We start from the raw sequence: 18,180 nt of genomic DNA on the forward strand, positions 1-18,180 counted from the left end.
CTCTCTCCACCTCTCTCTCTCCACCTCTCTCTCTCTCTCCACCTCTCTCTCTCTCTCCACCTCTCTCCACCTCTCTCTCTCTCCACCTCTCTCTCTCTCCACCTCTCTCTCTCTCTCCTCTCCACCTCTCTCTCTCTCCACCTCTCTTTCTCTCTCCACCTCTCTTTCTCTCTCCACCTCTCTTTCTCTCTCCACCTCTCTTTCTCTCTCCACCTCTCTTTCTCTCTCCACCTCTCTCTCTCCCTCCACCTCTCGTTCTCTCTCCACCTCTCGTTCTCTCTCCACCTCTCGTTCTCTCTCCACCTCTCGTTCTCTCTCCACCTCTCGTTCTCTCTCCACCTCTCGTTCTCTCTCCACACCTCGTTCTCTCTCCACACCTCGTTCTCTCTCCACCTCTCGTTCTCTCTCCACCTCTCGTTCTCTCTCCACCTCTCGTTCTCTCTCCACCTCTCTCTCTCCACCTCTCTCTCTCTCCACCTCTCTCTCTCTCCACCTCTCTTTCTCTCTCCACCTCTCTTTCTCTCTCCACCTCTCTTTCTCTCTCCACCTCTCTTTCTCTCTCCACCTCTCTCTCTCTCTCCACCTCTCTTTCTCTCTCCACCTCTCTTTCTCTCTCTCCACCTCTGTTTTTCTTCCCCGTGCCATCCCAGTGTCTCAGCCAGCGGAATACCAGTCATGTCCAGCCGGTCTCAGCTCCGTATCCAGTGGCAGAAGCAGGAATGTGAATGATTGGCTGGAGTCCAGGCCTAAATGCCTAGGGGGCTAGAGTACAGGGTCTGCGTCTGAAGTGGCACCCTGTGTGGTTTTACCTGTTAACGTTGAGTTATCTATACAATCACAGTTTGACATCCACATGTCCACAGTTGACATGTCGTCTTGACATGGCAAATCAAATTGTATTTGTCACATGCGCCGAATACAAATAGGTGTAAACTTTACAGGGAAATGCTTAATTTACAAGCCCTTAACCAACAATGACGTTTTAAGAAAAAACAAGTGTCGATAAAGTATTTACTAAAATCAACTTAAGTAACAAAAAATGCAAATAGCCACTTGATTAGCTGTTCAGGAGTCTTATGGGTGTAGAAAATGTTAAGAAGTATTTGAGAGAATAGTCTATGACTGGGGGTGGCTTGAGTCTTGGGTAATTTTTAGGGCCTCCCTCTGTACGGATGTATTCAATATAACTATGTGTTCAGCACTTTCGAAATGAACAGCGACAGAATTCAGAACACGGGCTGCTCTTACAGCATTCTCCCTGTACACCAAGTCAGAACCGTAGGATAAATAAAGGGGGCATATAAGCAGACAATGAAAGCTCGTACAATATTCGATGATGACATTTCTCAAAAACAGGCTATAGGCTACATGTGCACCACTGAGTCAGAACAGTAATTTTAGGCGGAATTAAGAGGTGAAAATAGACAAAATTATTTGGGTGAGGCACATGGGCTACTAACAGCTTACTTCACAACATACACTTGGTATTACTTTCTTAGCTACAGTATAAATATCTCTCTGGAATATTACATCATGTATGCAGCAGCGTATAAGACATGTTTGAACTCACCTTGTTGCAATCTGCTCACTTGAACAGGAAGGTGGCGTGGCGATCCTTCGTGGTCAAGTTTTGTCATCAAAGAAAGACAGAGGCCCGGATTTACAACTCCGAGTTGGATGACCGTTCAAAACGTATTTTTTCCAGTCGGAGTTCATTTATTCACGACTTCCCAGTTGCAATGCTTGCAGTTAGCCACCGGCACCGATTCCGTCCAAACCACTCATTGTTGAATTTGTGATTTCCAACTTATAATGTCCAATGGTCGATGAGCACTGATACGTTTTATCTATAATTTCTCTTCATTGCTTCTCTTAATATTACAAGGATTGAAAAGGATTTGCCAGTAGATTGTCGACTTGATTCATGATGATGACTGCTAGCTAAGATTTTTGAAAGTTAGATGTTGACATGATCAGTCCAATCAAAGCTACTGTAGATATAACGTGATTTGACGTAATTTTATCTGTGGCCAATGACCTTGAGCCTTCTTGGAAGGGCACTACTAATGTAAATCTATGACCCAAAGGGCTTGAATTGTCAAAGTCTACCCTTACTAAGGAATGGTGACGTAGTGTCCCCATGAGTGACAGAACTCTGAGCCAATCACGGCGCAACACTCCTTTCTGCTGGCTTGCCCCACCACCACAGAAAGCACTGAGCTCGGCTGAAACATCTGGATTTTGGAGCTGCCTTCCTCGAGAAAACATAAAAAAGACCATGTTTGTATGCAGCTTTAATAACTCAATGATATATGTATTTTTTTTACATTGTTTGCAAACTGATTTGTGACTCGTATTCCTGCCAAAATAACATGCAAAACAGGCAAGCTCCACCTGCTCTGAATGACGGGTCGCCACTGATCCTCACAAACACAGTCTGCTCCTCTCTCTCCTCCTCTTCTCCCCCTTTCCTCTTTGCGCCCCTCTCCCCCTCTCCTCCCCTCCCTCTCGCTATCCTCCCCCCTTTATTTCCCTCTCTTCCCTCTCTCCTCCCCCCTCCCTATCCTCACCCCTCTCTCCTCCCTATCCTCACCCCTCTCTCCTCCCCCTCCCTATACCCCCTCCCTATCATCCCCCTCTCTTCCCTCTCTCCTCCCCCTCTCTTCCCTCTCTCCCTCCCTCTCTTTCCCTCTCTTCCCTCTCTCCTCCCCCCTCTCTTCCCTCTCTAGTTTATAGTTTACATGAAAGCCAAATAACCTCAGTGACTGTGTACAGTATCAGCCTGCCCATCTAACTCCAAGCCAGTCATGGGGCTCCATCCTGGCTCGGTTTCCCCATGCCTAAGCAGTGATGACAGGCAGTGAGTAAAACAGAGTGGCTGACTCCATCCTGGCTCGGTTTCCCCATGCCTAAGCAGTAATAACAGGCATCGAGTAAAACAGAGTGGCTGACTCCATTTTGGCTCGGTTTCCCCATGCCTAAGCAGTAATAACAGGCATCGAGTAAAACAGGGTGGCTGACTCCATTTTGGCGCGGTTTCCCCATGCCTAAGCAGTGATGACAGGCAGTGAGTAAAACAGAGTGGCTGACTCCATTTTGGCTTGGTTTCCCCATGCCTAAGCAGTGATGACAGGCAGTGAGTAAAACAGAGTGGCTGACTCCATTTTGGCTCGGTTTCCCCATGCCTAAACGGTAATAACAGGCCTAGAGTAAAACAGAGTGGCTGACTCCATTTTGGCTCGGTGTCACAAATGCCTAAGCGGTAATAACAGGCATTGAGTGAAACTAAGTGACTTTATTTGAAGACTTGATGCCCATGAGAGGTCAGTGGGGCAAAACAGTTGGCATCACCCTGAACATGGAACAGTAATCCTTTGCTGGGTCTACCTTCTCTCTCCGGAGACTCACTGATCTCAATCCAAGGGCAACGTGAAGGACTTGGAAGTCTTGAAAACATTGAACTAGCCGCAGGGCAGAACCATAGGAAGATGGAGATATGACTGTATTTGTTGTCAGCGTGTTGTCGGCGTGTTGTCAGTGTGTTGTCAGCGTGTTGTCAGTGTGTTGTCAGTGTGTTGTCAGTAAGTTGTCTCTGTGTTGTCAGCATGTTGTCAGCGTGTTGTCTCTGTGTTGTCAGTAAGTTGTCTCTGTGTTGTCAGCATGTTGTCGGCGTGTTGTCAGTAAGTTGTCAGCGTGTTGTCAGTGTGTTGTCAGTAAGTTGTCTCTGTGTTGTCAGCATGTTGTCAGCGTGTTGTCTCTGTGTTGTCAGTAAGTTGTCAGCGTGTTGTCTCTGTGTTGTCTCTGTGTTGTCAGTAAGTTGTCTCAGTGTTGTCAGTAAGTTGTCTCTGTGTTGTCTCTGTGTTGTCAGCGTAGTGTCAGACATTGGCTTCTCTCCTCCAGGCTCTATGTCGTCAGTCGTTAGCACAATGTTTGTGATCAAATGGAGTTTTACTGTACACACTCTCTCTGCAGCGAGTCAATTCACTGGGGTAATGGAGGGGTAGCGGTTCCTGCTATCTGTTTTGTACATGTGCACATTTACTAATTAATGCCTTCTTGGGGCCGTTTCAGCCCTGTCACGTCCCTCCCTGGTCAATGCAACTGCTCATTGAATCTCCCTCCACGCAACCGATTCTCTCCTCATCTCACCCTGACACGAAACAATATACAATAGGACGTGTGTGAGGGGCCTCATTATTGAACACAATGCAGTCTATTCGCCGGTATAGTTGTGTCTGTACAGTACGGCAGCGCCACAATGCAGTCTATTCCCGGTATAGTTGTGTCTGTACAGTACGGCAGCGCCACAATGCAGTCTATTCCCGGTATAGTTGTGTCTGTACAGTACGGCAGCGCCACAATGCAGTCTATTCACCGGTATAGTTGTGTCTGTACAGTACGGCAGCGCCACAATGCAGTCTACTTTAGTGAAGAAAGGCCACATTGCCAGTCCTGGGGGAAAGACATGGTCTCTATATCGGTGGTATGGAATGCACTCTGTCTATGTCCCAATTTGCACACTTTTCACTATATAATGTCCCTATGGGCATTGGTCAACAAGTAGTGTACTATATAGGGAATAGGGCCCTGGTCAAAAAGCAGTGCACTATATATAGGGAATAGGGCCCTGGTCTAAAAGTAGTGCACTATATAGGGAATAGGGCCCTGGTCAACAGTAGTGCACTATATAGGGATTATGGCCCTGGTCTAAAGTAGTGGACTATATAGGGAATAGGGCCCTGGTCTAAAGTAGTGGACTATATAGGGAATAGGGCCCTGGACTAAAGTAGTGCACTATATAGGGAATAGGGCATTGGTCTAAAGTAGTGGACTATATAAGTCGCTCTGGATAAGAGCGTCTGCAAAATGACTAAAATGTAAATGTATATAGGGAATAGGGCCCTGGTCAAAAAGCAGTGCACTATATATAGGGAATAGGGCCTTGGTCTAAAAGTAGTGCACTATATAAGGAATAGGGCTCTAGTAAAAATTTGTGCCCTAAATAGGGAATAGGGCTCTGGTCTAAGGTAGTGCACTATATAGGGAATAGGGCCCTGGTCTAAAGTTGTGCACTATATAGGGAATAGGGCCCTGGTCTATAGTAGCACATTATATAGGGAATAGGGCCCTGGTCTATAGTAGCACATTATATAGGGAATAGGGCTCTGGTCTATAGTAGCACATTATATAGGGAATAGGGCCCTGGTCTATAGTAGCACATTATATAGGGAATAGGGCCCTGGTTTATAGTAGCACATTATATAGGGAATAGCGCCCTGGTCTATAGTAGCACATTATATAGGGAATAGCGCCCTGGTCTATAGTAGCACATTATATAGGGAATAGGGCCCTGGTCTATAGTAGCACATTATATAGGGAATAGGGCCCTGGTCTATAGTAGTGCTCTATATATATGAAAGGATCCATTAGGGTTCTGTAGATATTCCATTAAAAATCAGCCGTTTGCAGCTACAATAGTCATTTACAACATTAACAAAGTCAGAACCGTATTTCTGATCAACGTCATGTTATTTTAATGGACAAAAAAAAATAAAAAAATAATTTCAAAAACAAGGACAAGTCGCAACAAGTGACCCCATATTTTGAACGGTAGTATAAGTCAAAATATTGAATTGCACTTTGCTATTACATAGCACCAACAAGCTTTTACAAAGCTAGATTATTTTTTAAGCAAGAAAAAGGTTTATATTTCCCTAAATGTTTTATTTGTTAGGGCGGCATTGGCACTGCGTATGGGGTCACAGGCTGTGACCTCTGCTCTCTGATTGGCTGATAGACAGGTTGTGTCAGGAGTCCCATCTCTTGTTCTTCTTAATCTTCTTGATCTTTTCCTGCCTGACCGTCTCTCCCTCCAGGCACGCGATCTCAGACAGCCTCTGGATGATCGAGGCTGACGGGGCTCCGCTTACCGGGTCTGGGTACGACTGGGCTGGAGGAGGAGCAGAGAGGAGAGTAGTATGTACACTCCAAAGACTCCTTCGTGGATGAGAGGGCTAAAATATTGAGCAGGTCATGTGTGATATGGGGAACACTGGACTAGAAACAAAACAGTGTCTGATCAAGCATCAGAATCCGACTGTCCTGGAGGAGGAACAGAGAGGACAGTCTAACAGTCTAAAGGGGGAGGAACAGAGAGGACAGTCTAAAGGAGGAGGAGGAACAGAGAGGACAGTCTAAAGGAGGAGGAGGAACAGAGAGGACAGTCTAAAGCAGGAGGAGGAACAGAGAGGACAGTCTAAAGCAGGAGGAGGAACAGAGAGGACAGTCTAAAGCAGGAGGAGGAACAGAGAGGACAGTCTAAAGGGGGAGGAACAGAGAGGACAGTCTAAAGGAGGAGGAGGAACAGAGAGGACAGTCTAAAGGAGGAGGAGGAACAGAGAGGACAGTCTAAAGCAGGAGGAGGAACAGAGAGGACAGTCTAAAGCAGGAGGAGGAACAGAGAGGACAGTCTAAAGGGGGAGGAACAGAGAGGACAGTCTAAAGGAGGAGGAGGAACAGAGAGGACAGTCTAAAGGAGGAGGAGGAACAGAGAGGACAGTCTAAAGCAGGAGGAGGAACAGAGAGGACAGTCTAAAGCAGGAGGAGGAACAGAGAGGACAGTCTAAAGGAGGAGGAGGAACAGAGAGGACAGTCTAAAGGAGGAGGAGGAACAGAGAGGACAGTCTAAAGGAGGAGGAGGAACAGAGAGGACAGTCTAAAGGAGGAGGAGGAACAGAGAGGACAGTCTAAAGCAGGAGGAGGAACAGAGAGGACAGTCTAAAGCAGGAGGAGGAACAGAGAGGACAGTCTAAAGCAGGAGGAGGAACAGAGAGGACAGTCTAAAGGAGGAGGAGGAACAGTGAGGACAGTCTAAAGGAGGAGGAGGAACAGAGAGGACAGTCTAAAGGAGGAGGAGGAACAGAGAGGACAGTCTAAAGGAGGAGGAGGAACAGAGAGGACAGTCTAAAGCAGGAGGAGGAACAGAGAGGACAGTCTAAAGCAGGAGGAGGAACAGAGAGGACAGTCTAAAGGGGGAGGAACAGAGGACAGTCTAAAGGGGGAGGAACAGAGAGGACAGTCTAAAGGGGGAGGAGGAGGAACAGAGAGGACAGTCTAAAGGGGGAGGAGGAGGAACAGAGAGGACAGTCTAAAGGAGGAGGAACAGAGAGGACAGTCTAAAGGGGGAGGAGGAACAGAGAGGACAGTCTAAAGGGGGAGGAGGAACAGAGAGGACAGTCTCAGGAGGAGGAACAGAGAGGACAGTCTAAAGGAGGAGGAACAGAGAGGACAGTAAGGATACCAAACTAAATCAAAACTAGTGAGAAAGTGTTAGGAAGCCACACACACTGACAGCTTCAGGGAAGCTAGAAAACAAATCACAAGTAAGAGCGCAAAACTCCAAAAGCATGCACAATAAAAAAGACGGGGAATAACTGACTGCTACAGACAGACATGCCAGATATGACCAATTGATAGGAAGGGCACTTGACCCCCCCACCTACACACACTCCACAAGCCCCCCCCCCCCAGCTTTTCTCAGTGGGAGAGCTAATCCAGAGGGGTGGACTGAGCCGAGCCCTGACAACAAAGACAACGAGCCAGACCTCCGGTGCGTCGTGTTTGACGAGGGGTTCCGCCGTGTTTGTTAGGTGGCTTTACGTCACCGTCAAAGCACCTGAGGCCAGGTTGAACTGTGACGGACGAAACAGCCGTGAGACCCGGGGGGGTCTGGAATGACAGGCTGAGCTCTCATAAAATACACATAGGAGGAAGTACAGTACACTTAATCTAGGAAAGGCCACATTAGTCCCAAATGGAACCCTGTTACCTATTTAGGGTACTACTTTGGACCACGGCCAGGTCAAAAGTAATGCCTTATATGTGAAATAGGGTTCGGTTTGGGACGGATTACGAGGGCACTGGGTTCATGACAGGATACAGGTCTATGGGTGTTCCTTTACACAGTCTTTTCATAGAGGCCTCTTACTAAAAAAGTTTCAGTATTTTAAAAAGAGAGCGGTGTGTGGAAACGATAGCCACTGGTTACACAAGGTTTACATCTAGACTTGGTTTAAGGGTTTAACGGTGGACGAGCCTGTATTGTTTTCCACGCAGGCATTTAAAACAAGTCCAATACAGCTGGTAAAAGATATCAGAAATGAACCCTGAGGTAGTCATTATTGTGGGGACAATAGCCCTCACAATAGTATAGGCATTGATTGAAGCGCAATGTTAAATTCAAATTGCCCTACAATACTATGTAACTATGTACAGTAGAAGTCAGAAGTTTACATACATCTTAGCCAAATACATTTAAAAACTCAGTTTTTCACAATTCCTGACATTTAATCCTAGTGAAAATTCCCTGTCTTAGGTCAGTTAGGATCACCACTTTATTTTAAGAACGTGAAATGTCAGATAATAGTAGAGAGAGTTATTTCAGCTTTAATTTATTTCATCTTATTCCCAGTGGGTGAGAAGTTAACATTCACTCAAATAGCGTTTGGTAGCATTGCCTTTAAATTGTTCAACGTGGGTCTAACGTTTCGGGTAGCCTTCCACAAGCTTCCCACAATAAGTTGGGTGAATTTTGGTGCATTCCTCATGACAGAGCTGGTGTAACTCAGTCAGGTTTGTAGGCTTCCTTGCTCGCACACGCATTTTTAGTTCTGCCCACAACTTTTCTATAGGATTGAGGTCAGGGCTTTGTGATGGCCACTCCAATACCTCGACTTTGCCGTCCTTAACCTCTCTAGGGTACGTGGGACGCTAACGCCTAACCAACATTCAGTGAAAGAGCAGAAATCTCATAACTACAAATCCTCAAACATACAAGTATTATACCCCATTTTAAAAGATAGACTTCTTGTTAATCCCACCACAGTGTCCGATTTCAAAAAGGCTTTACGACAAAAGCATACCATGTGATTATGTTAGGTCAGTACCTAGTCACAAAAACACAGCCATTTTTCAAGCCAAAGAGAGGAGTCACAAAAAGCAGAAACAGAGATCAAATGAATCACTAACCTTTGATGATCTTCATCAGATGGCACTCATAGGACTTCATGTTACACAATACATGTATGTTTTGTTCGATAAAGTTCATATTTATATCCAAAAATCTCTGTTTACATTGGCGCGTTATGTTTTGCCTCCAAAACATCCGGTGAAAGTGCAGAGAGCCACGTCAATTTACAGAAATACTCATCATAAATGTTGATAAATACAACTTATGCATGGAATTAAAGATATACTTCTCCTTAATGCAACCGCTGTGTTCTGCAACCGCAGATTTCAAAAAAGCACACCATGGAATAATCTTAGTACAGCGCTCAGAGACCAAAACAAGCCATACAGATACCCGCCATGTCATGGAGTCAACAAAAGTCAGAAATAGCATTATAAATATTCACTTACCTTTGATGATCTTCATCGGAATGCACTCCCAAGAATCCCAGTTCCACAATAACTGTTAGTTTTGTTCGATAAAGTCCATCATTTATGTCCAAATACCTCCTTTTTGTTCACGCATTTAGTATAGTAATCCAAAGGCACTAGGTCCAGACAAAATCAAAAAAGTTATATTACAGTTCATAGAAACATGTCAAACGATCTTTACGATGTTTTTATCATAAATCTTAAATAATGTTTCATCAGGAGAATTCCTTTGTCTTTAGAAATTAAAGGGAACGGAGCTAACTCTCACGGGCGCACGCCTGACTGAGCACATGGCCTTCTGGCAGACTCATGACTCAATCAGCTCTCATTCTCTCCCACTTCACAGTAGAAGCCTGAAAAAAGGTTCTAAAGACTGTTGACATCTTGTGGAAGCCTTAGGAAGTATAATATGACCCCACAGACACTGTACATTGGATAGGCTAAGACTTGAAAACCTACAAACCTTTCCCACTTCCTGGTTGGAATTTTTTCTCAAGTTTTTGCCTGCCATATGAGTTCTGTTATACTCACAGACATCATTCAAACAATTTTGGAAACTTCAGAGTGTTTTCTATCCACATCAACTAATAATATGCATATCCTAGCACCTGGGCCTGTGTAGCAGGCAGTTTACTCTGGGCACGCGTTTCATTCGGGCGTGAAAATACTGCCCCTTACCCCAAAGAAGTTAAGCCATTTTGTCACAACTTTGGAAGTATGCTTGGGGTCATTGTCCATTTGGAAGACCCATTTGCGACCAAGCTTTAACTTGATGCCTTGAGATTTTGCTTCAATATATACACATAATTTTCCTCTCTCATGATGCCATCTATTTTGTGAAGTGCAGCAGTCCCTTCTGCAGCAAAGCACCCCAACAACATGATGCTGTCACCCCCATGCTTCATGGTTGGGATGGTGTTCCTCGGCTTGCAAACCTCCCCCTCTTTCCTCCAAACATAACAATGGTCATTATGACCAAACAGTTCTATTTTTGTTTCATCAGACCAGAGGACATTTCTCCAAAAAGTACGATCTTTATCGTTAAGTGCAGTTGCAAACCGTAGTCTGGCTTTTTTTATGGTGGTTTTGGAGCAGTGCCTTCTTCCTTGCTGAGCGGCCTTTCAGGTTATGTCGATATAGGACTCGTTTTACTGTGGATATAGATACTTGTGTACCTGTTTCCTCCAGCATCTTCACAGGGTTCTTTGCTGTTCTTGGATTGACTTGCACTTTTCGCACCAAAGTACGTTCATCTCTAGGAGACAGAACGCGTCTCCTTCCTGAGCGGTATGCCGGCTGAGTGGTCCCATGGTGTTTATACTTGCATGCTATTGTTTGTACAGATGAACGTGGTTCCTTCAGGCATTTGGTAATTGCTCCCAAGGATAAACCAGACTTGTGGGGGCCTACAATATTTTTTCTGAGGTCCCCATGATGTCAAGCAAAGAGGCACTGTGTGTGAAGTTTGACCTTGACATACATCCATAGGTACACCTCCAATTGACTCAAATGATGTCAATTAGCCTATCAGAAGCTTCTAAAGCCATGACAACATTTTCTGGCATTTTCCAAGCTGTTTAAAGGCACAGTCAACTTAGTATATGTAAACTTCTGACCCACTGGAATTGTGATACAGTAAATTATAAGTGACATAATCTGTCTGTAAACAATTGTTGGAAAAATTACTTGTGTCATGCACAAAGTAGATGTCCTAACTGACTTGCCAAAACTATAGTTAGTTATCAATAAATTGGGGGGGGTAGTTGAAAAATGAGTTTTAAATTACTCCAACATAAGTGTATGTAACTATGTTATATTCAAATCGCCCATATAAAAAAATAAATACAAATACACGCAACTTTAAGCTACACATTCATTTGACAAAAGGTAATAAACTGGCCACGGAATACAGTAAATGATAAAACAGGATCATGTTTGCAAAACAAGTGTTTCTGAGCGTGATCCAGGTCATCAGGAACGCACACAGGCTCTATAGACCTTCAGAAAACATCCCTCCACCTTATTCCACATTTTGCTGTGTTACAGCCTGAATTCCAAATGCATTCAATAGATGTTTTTCCCTCACCCCATCTACACACAATACCACACAATGACAAAGTGAAAACATTTTTTTTTATTTTTTTTTACATTTATTGCAAATGTTTGGAAATGTAATACAGAAATCTAATTTACATACAGTAAGTATTCACACCACTATGACAGTGCAAATTACCGTTTGATCATCCCTGAGATGTCATTACGACTTGATTGGGTTCCACCTGTGGCCAATTCAGTTGATTGGGCATGATTTGGAAAGAAACACCTGTTTATATAAGGTGCCACAGTCGACATGTCAGAACAGGAACTAACCCATAGTTTTATTCACCTCATCACAATTCGATTTCTAGAGTGTTGAATATTTCCAAGAGCACAGCCATAATTAGGAGAAATTGAAAAAATTAAACTACACAGACTACTTCGAGCTGGATGTCCGACCAAACTGAGCAACCGGGCCAGAAGGATCTTGGTCAGAAAGAAAACCAAGAACCCATTTTGTATTTATTATGGATTCCCATTAGCTTCTGCCAAATCAGCAGCTACTCTTCCAATGACCACTCTGACAGAACTACAGAGTTCCCTTGGCTGAGATGGGAGAAACTGCCAGATGGACAACATTCTCTACGGTGCTTCACCAATCTGGGCTTGATGAGAGAGTGGCCAGACGGAAGCCACTCATGAGAAACAGACATGACAGCACACCTAGAGTTTGTAAAAAGCCACATCATAAGGGCAAAAGATTCTGTGGTACAATGAGACAAAAATGTAACTCTTTGGCATGAATGCAAAGCGCTATGTCTGGAGAAAACCAGGCACAGCTCATCACCCATCTAACACCCTCCCTACCGTGAAGCATGGCGGTGGCAGCATGTGGGGATGCTTTACAGCGGCAGGGACTGGGAAACTGGTAAGGATAGAGTGAAAAATGAATGAGAACCTGCTTCAAAGTGCAAACGACCTTAGACTGGGGGCGAAGATTTATGTTCCAACAGGACAATGACCCAAAGTATACAGCCAAAGTAAGACTGGATTGGTTTCAGAAGGAGAATCTGAAAGTCCTCGAGTGGCCCAGCCAAAGCCCAGACTTGAATCCCATTGAAAATCTGTGGAAAGACTTGAAGATTGTTGTTCACCACCACTCATCCATCTAACTTAAGAGAGCTTGAAAAAAATCTGCAGGGAAGAATGGGAGAAAATCCCCAAATCCAGATGTGCAAAGCTGATAGAGACATATCCAAGATGACTCAAAGCTGATAGAGACATATCCAAGATGACTCAAAGCTGATGAAGACATATCCAAGATGACTCAAAGCTGATAGAGACATACCAAGATGACTCAAAGCTGATAAAGACATATCCAAGATGACTCAAAGCTGATAGAGACATATCCAAGATGACTCAAAGCTGATAAAGACATATCCAAGATGACTCAAAGCTGATGAAGACATATCCAAGATGACTCAAAGCTGATAGAGACATATCCAAGATGACTCAAAGCTGATAGAGACATATCCAAGATGACTCGAAGCTGATAGAGACATATCCAAAACGACTCAAAGTTGTAATCATCACCAAAAGGTGCTTCTAACACAGTATTGACTCAGGGGAGTGAATACTTATTTAAAATTAGGTCTTTCTGTATTCTCAATACATTTGCTAAAAATAAAAATAAATAAAACATGTTTTCAATTGGTCCTTATGGAGTATTGTGTATACAGGTGAGAGAAAAAAATATTTCATCCATTTTTTTAAAATAACAACAAAATGCTCTAACAAGAAAATGCTCTAACAAGAAAATGCTCTAACAAGAAAATGTGGAAAGGTCAAGAGGTATACATACCTCCTGTATATGAGTGACTGTGTACTACACACAATCAGGTTTTATGTTGGGCACCTACTGACCCCCCAAAAATATTTTATGATATATACTGTATTTTTCTTTCTTCCTCGATGACATGCTAAATATAAAGGTTTAAGGAAATACAGACAGGCACCACATAACTACAAGACAAAAACAGTTCGCTCAATCAAGCATGGTGATCTTGTAAGTTTAAAAGCAAAAACTTGTTTTCATATAATACAAAAAAAAAACGCTTGAAAACAGTGGAATGGGATTAGTGTGGTGAGTGAAGAATCCAATACTTAAACTTTTATGCAGTACTAATCACATTATTGTGGATGAACCTCTTAAGAGTATGAATTAGGCTGTTTGAGAAGGTTGTAATCCTAAGAAACCTGCATACACATTGAAGTACAATAGACAAACAAACTGCTGTAGGACAAAGCCGTGTGCTGGAAAACCTTGGTATAGCATGGGGTGAAATAAGCATTGTGGTGCTCATGTGAATTCACTTTCTTTGTCCGCTTCAGACCAATGCCTACCTCTCACTTAATACTTAGTTTTTAGATTTGAATTATACTTACATTTCTGATTAGCTCCTATTGTGAAAAGACTGCAGCTTCTGTTATTTACTCTTGGTCTGAGAACAGAATGAGCAACAAGACAAGTTACCACCAAAACTTGTGATGTCATGCTACATATGGTACTAGCATACTCTATATAGTGTAGATATGCATCCCAAATGGCAACCTATTCCCTACATGTCAGGGTAATTCAACTCTTTCCCTACAAAGACCAGAACCAGGCGGTTTTCTGTTCTAACTGATAATTACACCCACCTGGTGTCCCAGGTCTAAATCAGGCCCTGATTAGAGGGGAATCACCCACCTGGTGTCCCAGGTCTAAATCAGTCCCTGATTAGAGGGGAATCACCCACCTGGGGTCCCAGGTCTAAACCAGTCCCTGATTAGAGGGGAATCACCCACCTGGGGTCCCAGGTCTAAACCAGTCCCTGATTAGAGGGGAATCACCCACCTGGTGTCCCAGGTCTAAACCAGTCCCTGATTAGAGGGAAATCACCCACCTGGTGTCCCAGGTCTAAACCAGTCCCTGATTAGAGGGGAATCACCCACCTGGTGTTTTTTGTATAAATCAGTCCCTGATTAGAGGGGAATCACCCACCTGGTGTCCCAGGTCTAAATCAGTCCCTGATTAGAGGGGAATCACCCACCTGTTGTCCCAGGTCTAAATCAGTCCCTGATTAGAGGGGAATCACCCACCTGGTGTCCCAGGTCTAAATCAGGCCCTGGTTAGAGGGGAATCACCCACCTGGTGTCCCAGGTCTAAATCAGTCCCTGGTTAGAGGGGAATCACCCACCTGGTGTCCCAGGTCTAAAATCAGTCCCTGATTAATGGGGAATCACCCACCTAGTGTTTTTTGTATAAATCAGTCCCTGATTAGAGGGGGAACAGTGGAACTGGCTTCGAGGTCCAGATTTGAGTAGGGGGGCCCTATATCGTGCAGCACATTTGACCAATACCCTATGGAGTGCCGTTTGGCCCTATAACAAGTGTTCATACCCTGACTTATTCCACGGCTAGTTGTATTACAGCGTGAATTCAAAATGGATTACATAAAAAAAATGTAATAAAAATTAAATGTCATCCATTTACACACAATACCCCATAATGACAGTGAATTTTTTTTAGAAATGTTTGCAAATGTATTGAAAATTAAACACCAAATATCTAATTCAACTGAAGGGGACTTTTTAAAACAGTTACATTGGCCTCGGAGACTGAATAACAGCTTCTATCTCAAGGCCATCAAACTGTTAAATAGCCATCACTAGCACATTAGATGCTGCTACCCTATATATAAATAGACTTGAAATCACTGGCAACTTTAATAATGTCACTAACAATGTTTACATATTTTGCATTACTCATCTATGTATATACTGTATTCTATACTATTCTACTGTATCTATGCAGCTCTGACATCGCTCGTCCAAATATATATTCTTAATTCCATTCCTTTACTTTAGATGGGGAGTGTTTTTTGAGTGACTTCTTGCTGTCCCCAGTCCACCTGGCCATGCTGCTGCTCCAGTTTCAACTGTTCTGCCTTATTATTATTGGACCATGCTGGTCATTTATGAACATTTGAACATCTTGGCCATGTTCTGTTATAATCTCCACCCGGTACAGCCAGAAGAGGACTGGTCACCCCACATAGCCTGGTTCCTCTCTATCCTCTTTTTTTTTTTTTTTTTACTTTATTTAACCAGGCAAGTCAGTTAAGAACAAATTCTTATTTTCAATGACGGCCTGGGAACAGTGGGTTAACTGCCTGTTCAGGGCAGAACGACAGATTTGTACCTTGCCAGCTCGGGGGTTTGAACTCACAACCTTCTGGTTACTAGTCCAACGCTCTAACTACTAGGCTACACTCCCGCCCCTTACAGGTTTCTAGGTTTCTTCCTAGGTTTTGGCCTTTCTAGGGAGTTGTTCCTAGCCACCGTGCTTCTACACCTGCATTGCTTGCTGTTTGGGGTTTTAGGCTGGGTTTCTGTACAGCACTTTGAGATATCAGCTGATGTACGAAGGGCTATATAAATAAATTTGATTTGTTAGATATTACTGCACTGTTGGAACTAAAAACACAAGCATTTCATAACATCTGCTAAACACGTATATGTGGCCACTTTTATTGCCCCCCGCCCAGCACAAGGTGCACCTGTGTAATGATCATGCTGTTGAATCAGATTGTTGATATGCCACACCTGTCATGTGGATGGATTATCCTGGCAAGGGAGAAATGCTCACTAACAGGGATGTCAACAAATTTGTGCACAACATTTGTAGAGAAAAAAGCTTTTTGTAATGGGACATTTCTGGGATCTTTTATTTCAGCTCATGAAACATGGGACCAACACTTTACATGTTGAGTTTATATTTTTTTTAAGTATTTTTTTTAAATTATTTCTCAAAATGTAATTCCACTGTCATTTTTATTTATGAAAAAAAATATTTTATTATTTAACTAGGAATGTCAGTGAAGAACAAATTCTTATTCTCAATGACAACCTACCAGGGAACAGTGGGTTAACTGCCTTGTTCAGGGTCAGAACAACCTTGTCAGCTCAGGGGATTCGATCTTGCAACCTTTCGGTTACAAGTCCAACAATCTAACCACTGGGCTACCCTGCCACTCCCACATTATGGGCTATTGTGTGTAGGCCAGTGACACAAAATCTTAATTTAATCCATTTTAAGTTCAGGCTGTATAAAGCTATGGGGTGAATACTTGGTCATAGGGATGGGATGTAGACATACTGTATATTTAATACTGTAATAGTACTTTAATACTACTCTGGTACCTGTTCTTGTAGCCTTCTGTAGAGAAGGGGTTTCTTCCATTGAGCGAGGCTGCAGCTGGCAGCAGGATGGCAGGAAATGATGTCAGGTCATACGCCTCATAAGAGCTGGAGGGCGGAGCATCAACACCCGAACACACCGTCAACCCCAACACACACTAATAAAGTTTTTTTTTTTTATGTTTAAACTCCAATGACTGTCAGATTAGAGTCAACAGACTATGACTTTCAATCAGAAGGGGTTTGGCCGGCTCCTCTCTACTGTCTGACACATTGTAACCGACCAGCTCATCTCCCTCAGGGGTGGAAAAAGCACCCAATTGTCATACTGTAATAAAAGTACAGATACCTAAAGAGGAAGTTACTCAAGTAAAAGTCAGACAGTAAAATACTACTTGAGTAAAAGTATTTGGTTTTGAAATATACTTAAGTATTAAAAGCACATGTAATTGTTAAAATATACATAAGTATCAAAAGTAAAATTAAAAATATATAAAATCACTTAAAATTCTTTCTATTATGCAAAGCAGATGGCACCATTTTTTGTTGTTGTTAACATTTACAGATTGCCAGGGGAACACTCCAACACTCAGAGATTATTTACAGATTGCCAGGGGAACACTCCAACACTCAGAGATTATTTACAGATAGCCAGGGAACACTCCAACACTCAGAGATTATTTACAGATAGCCAGGGGAACACTCCAACACTCAGAGATTATTTACAGATAGCCAGGGGAACACTCCAACACTCAGAGATTATTTACAGATAGCCAGGGGAACGCTCCAACACTCAGAGATTATTTACAGATAGCCAGGGAACACTCCAACACTCAGAGATTATTTACAGATAGCCAGGGGAACACTCCAACACTCAGAGATTATTTACAGATAGCCAGGGAACGCTCCAACACTCAGAGATTATTTACAGATAGCCAGGGGAACACTCCAACACTCAGAGATTATTTACAGATAGCCAGGGGAACACTCCAACACTCAGAGATTATTTACAGATAGCCAGGGGAACACTCCAACACTCAGAGATTATTTACAGATAGCCAGGGGAACACTCCAACACTCAGAGATTATTTACAGATAGCCAGGGGAACGCTCCAACACTCAGAGATTATTTACAGATAGCCAGAGGAACACTCCAACACTCAGAGATTATTTACAAAAGATGCGTTTGTGCTTAGTGAGTCCGCCAAGCCAGAGGCAGCAGGGATGAGACGCATTCTCTTGAGAAGTGGGTCAATTTGGCTATTATCCTGACCTGTTAAGCATTCAAAATATAACGAGATATTTTTACTTAAGTACTTTACACAACTGGTGTAATAGCGGGGGCAGACTGTGATTTCAGGGGGGGGCCATTTCAAAATGCTATTGAGAGGCCCCTTACACACACAAGGGATATTTTCCTCCATACATTAAGTATTATGATAATGAATAACCAGATGTTAAAAA

The 18,180-nt window shown here is 43.3% G+C and overlaps 1 protein-coding gene across 2 annotated transcripts in view; it reads right to left on the reverse strand.

Annotated features, from left to right (window-relative positions):
- Nucleotides 1-5,527: 5,527 nt before the first annotated feature.
- LOC135537787 (uncharacterized) overlaps nt 5,528-18,180 on the reverse strand; it is a 35,347-nt gene continuing 22,694 nt past the window's right edge. The window contains exons 5-7 of one of the 2 annotated variants that reach the window (XM_064963802.1): nt 16,720-16,824; nt 13,921-13,976; nt 5,528-5,950 (exon numbers count right to left, since the gene is read on the reverse strand). In XM_064963802.1, the coding sequence (XP_064819874.1) occupies nt 5,808-5,950; nt 13,921-13,976; nt 16,720-16,824 (304 nt within the window). In that variant the 3' untranslated portion in view covers nt 5,528-5,807. The remainder of the gene's footprint in view (nt 5,951-13,920; nt 13,977-16,719; nt 16,825-18,180) is intronic. The other variant, XM_064963803.1, reaches the window with a different exon arrangement.

Source organism: Oncorhynchus masou, unplaced genomic scaffold (assembly GCF_036934945.1).
Source record: "Oncorhynchus masou masou isolate Uvic2021 unplaced genomic scaffold, UVic_Omas_1.1 unplaced_scaffold_843, whole genome shotgun sequence".
Taxonomy (NCBI): domain Eukaryota; kingdom Metazoa; phylum Chordata; class Actinopteri; order Salmoniformes; family Salmonidae; genus Oncorhynchus; species Oncorhynchus masou.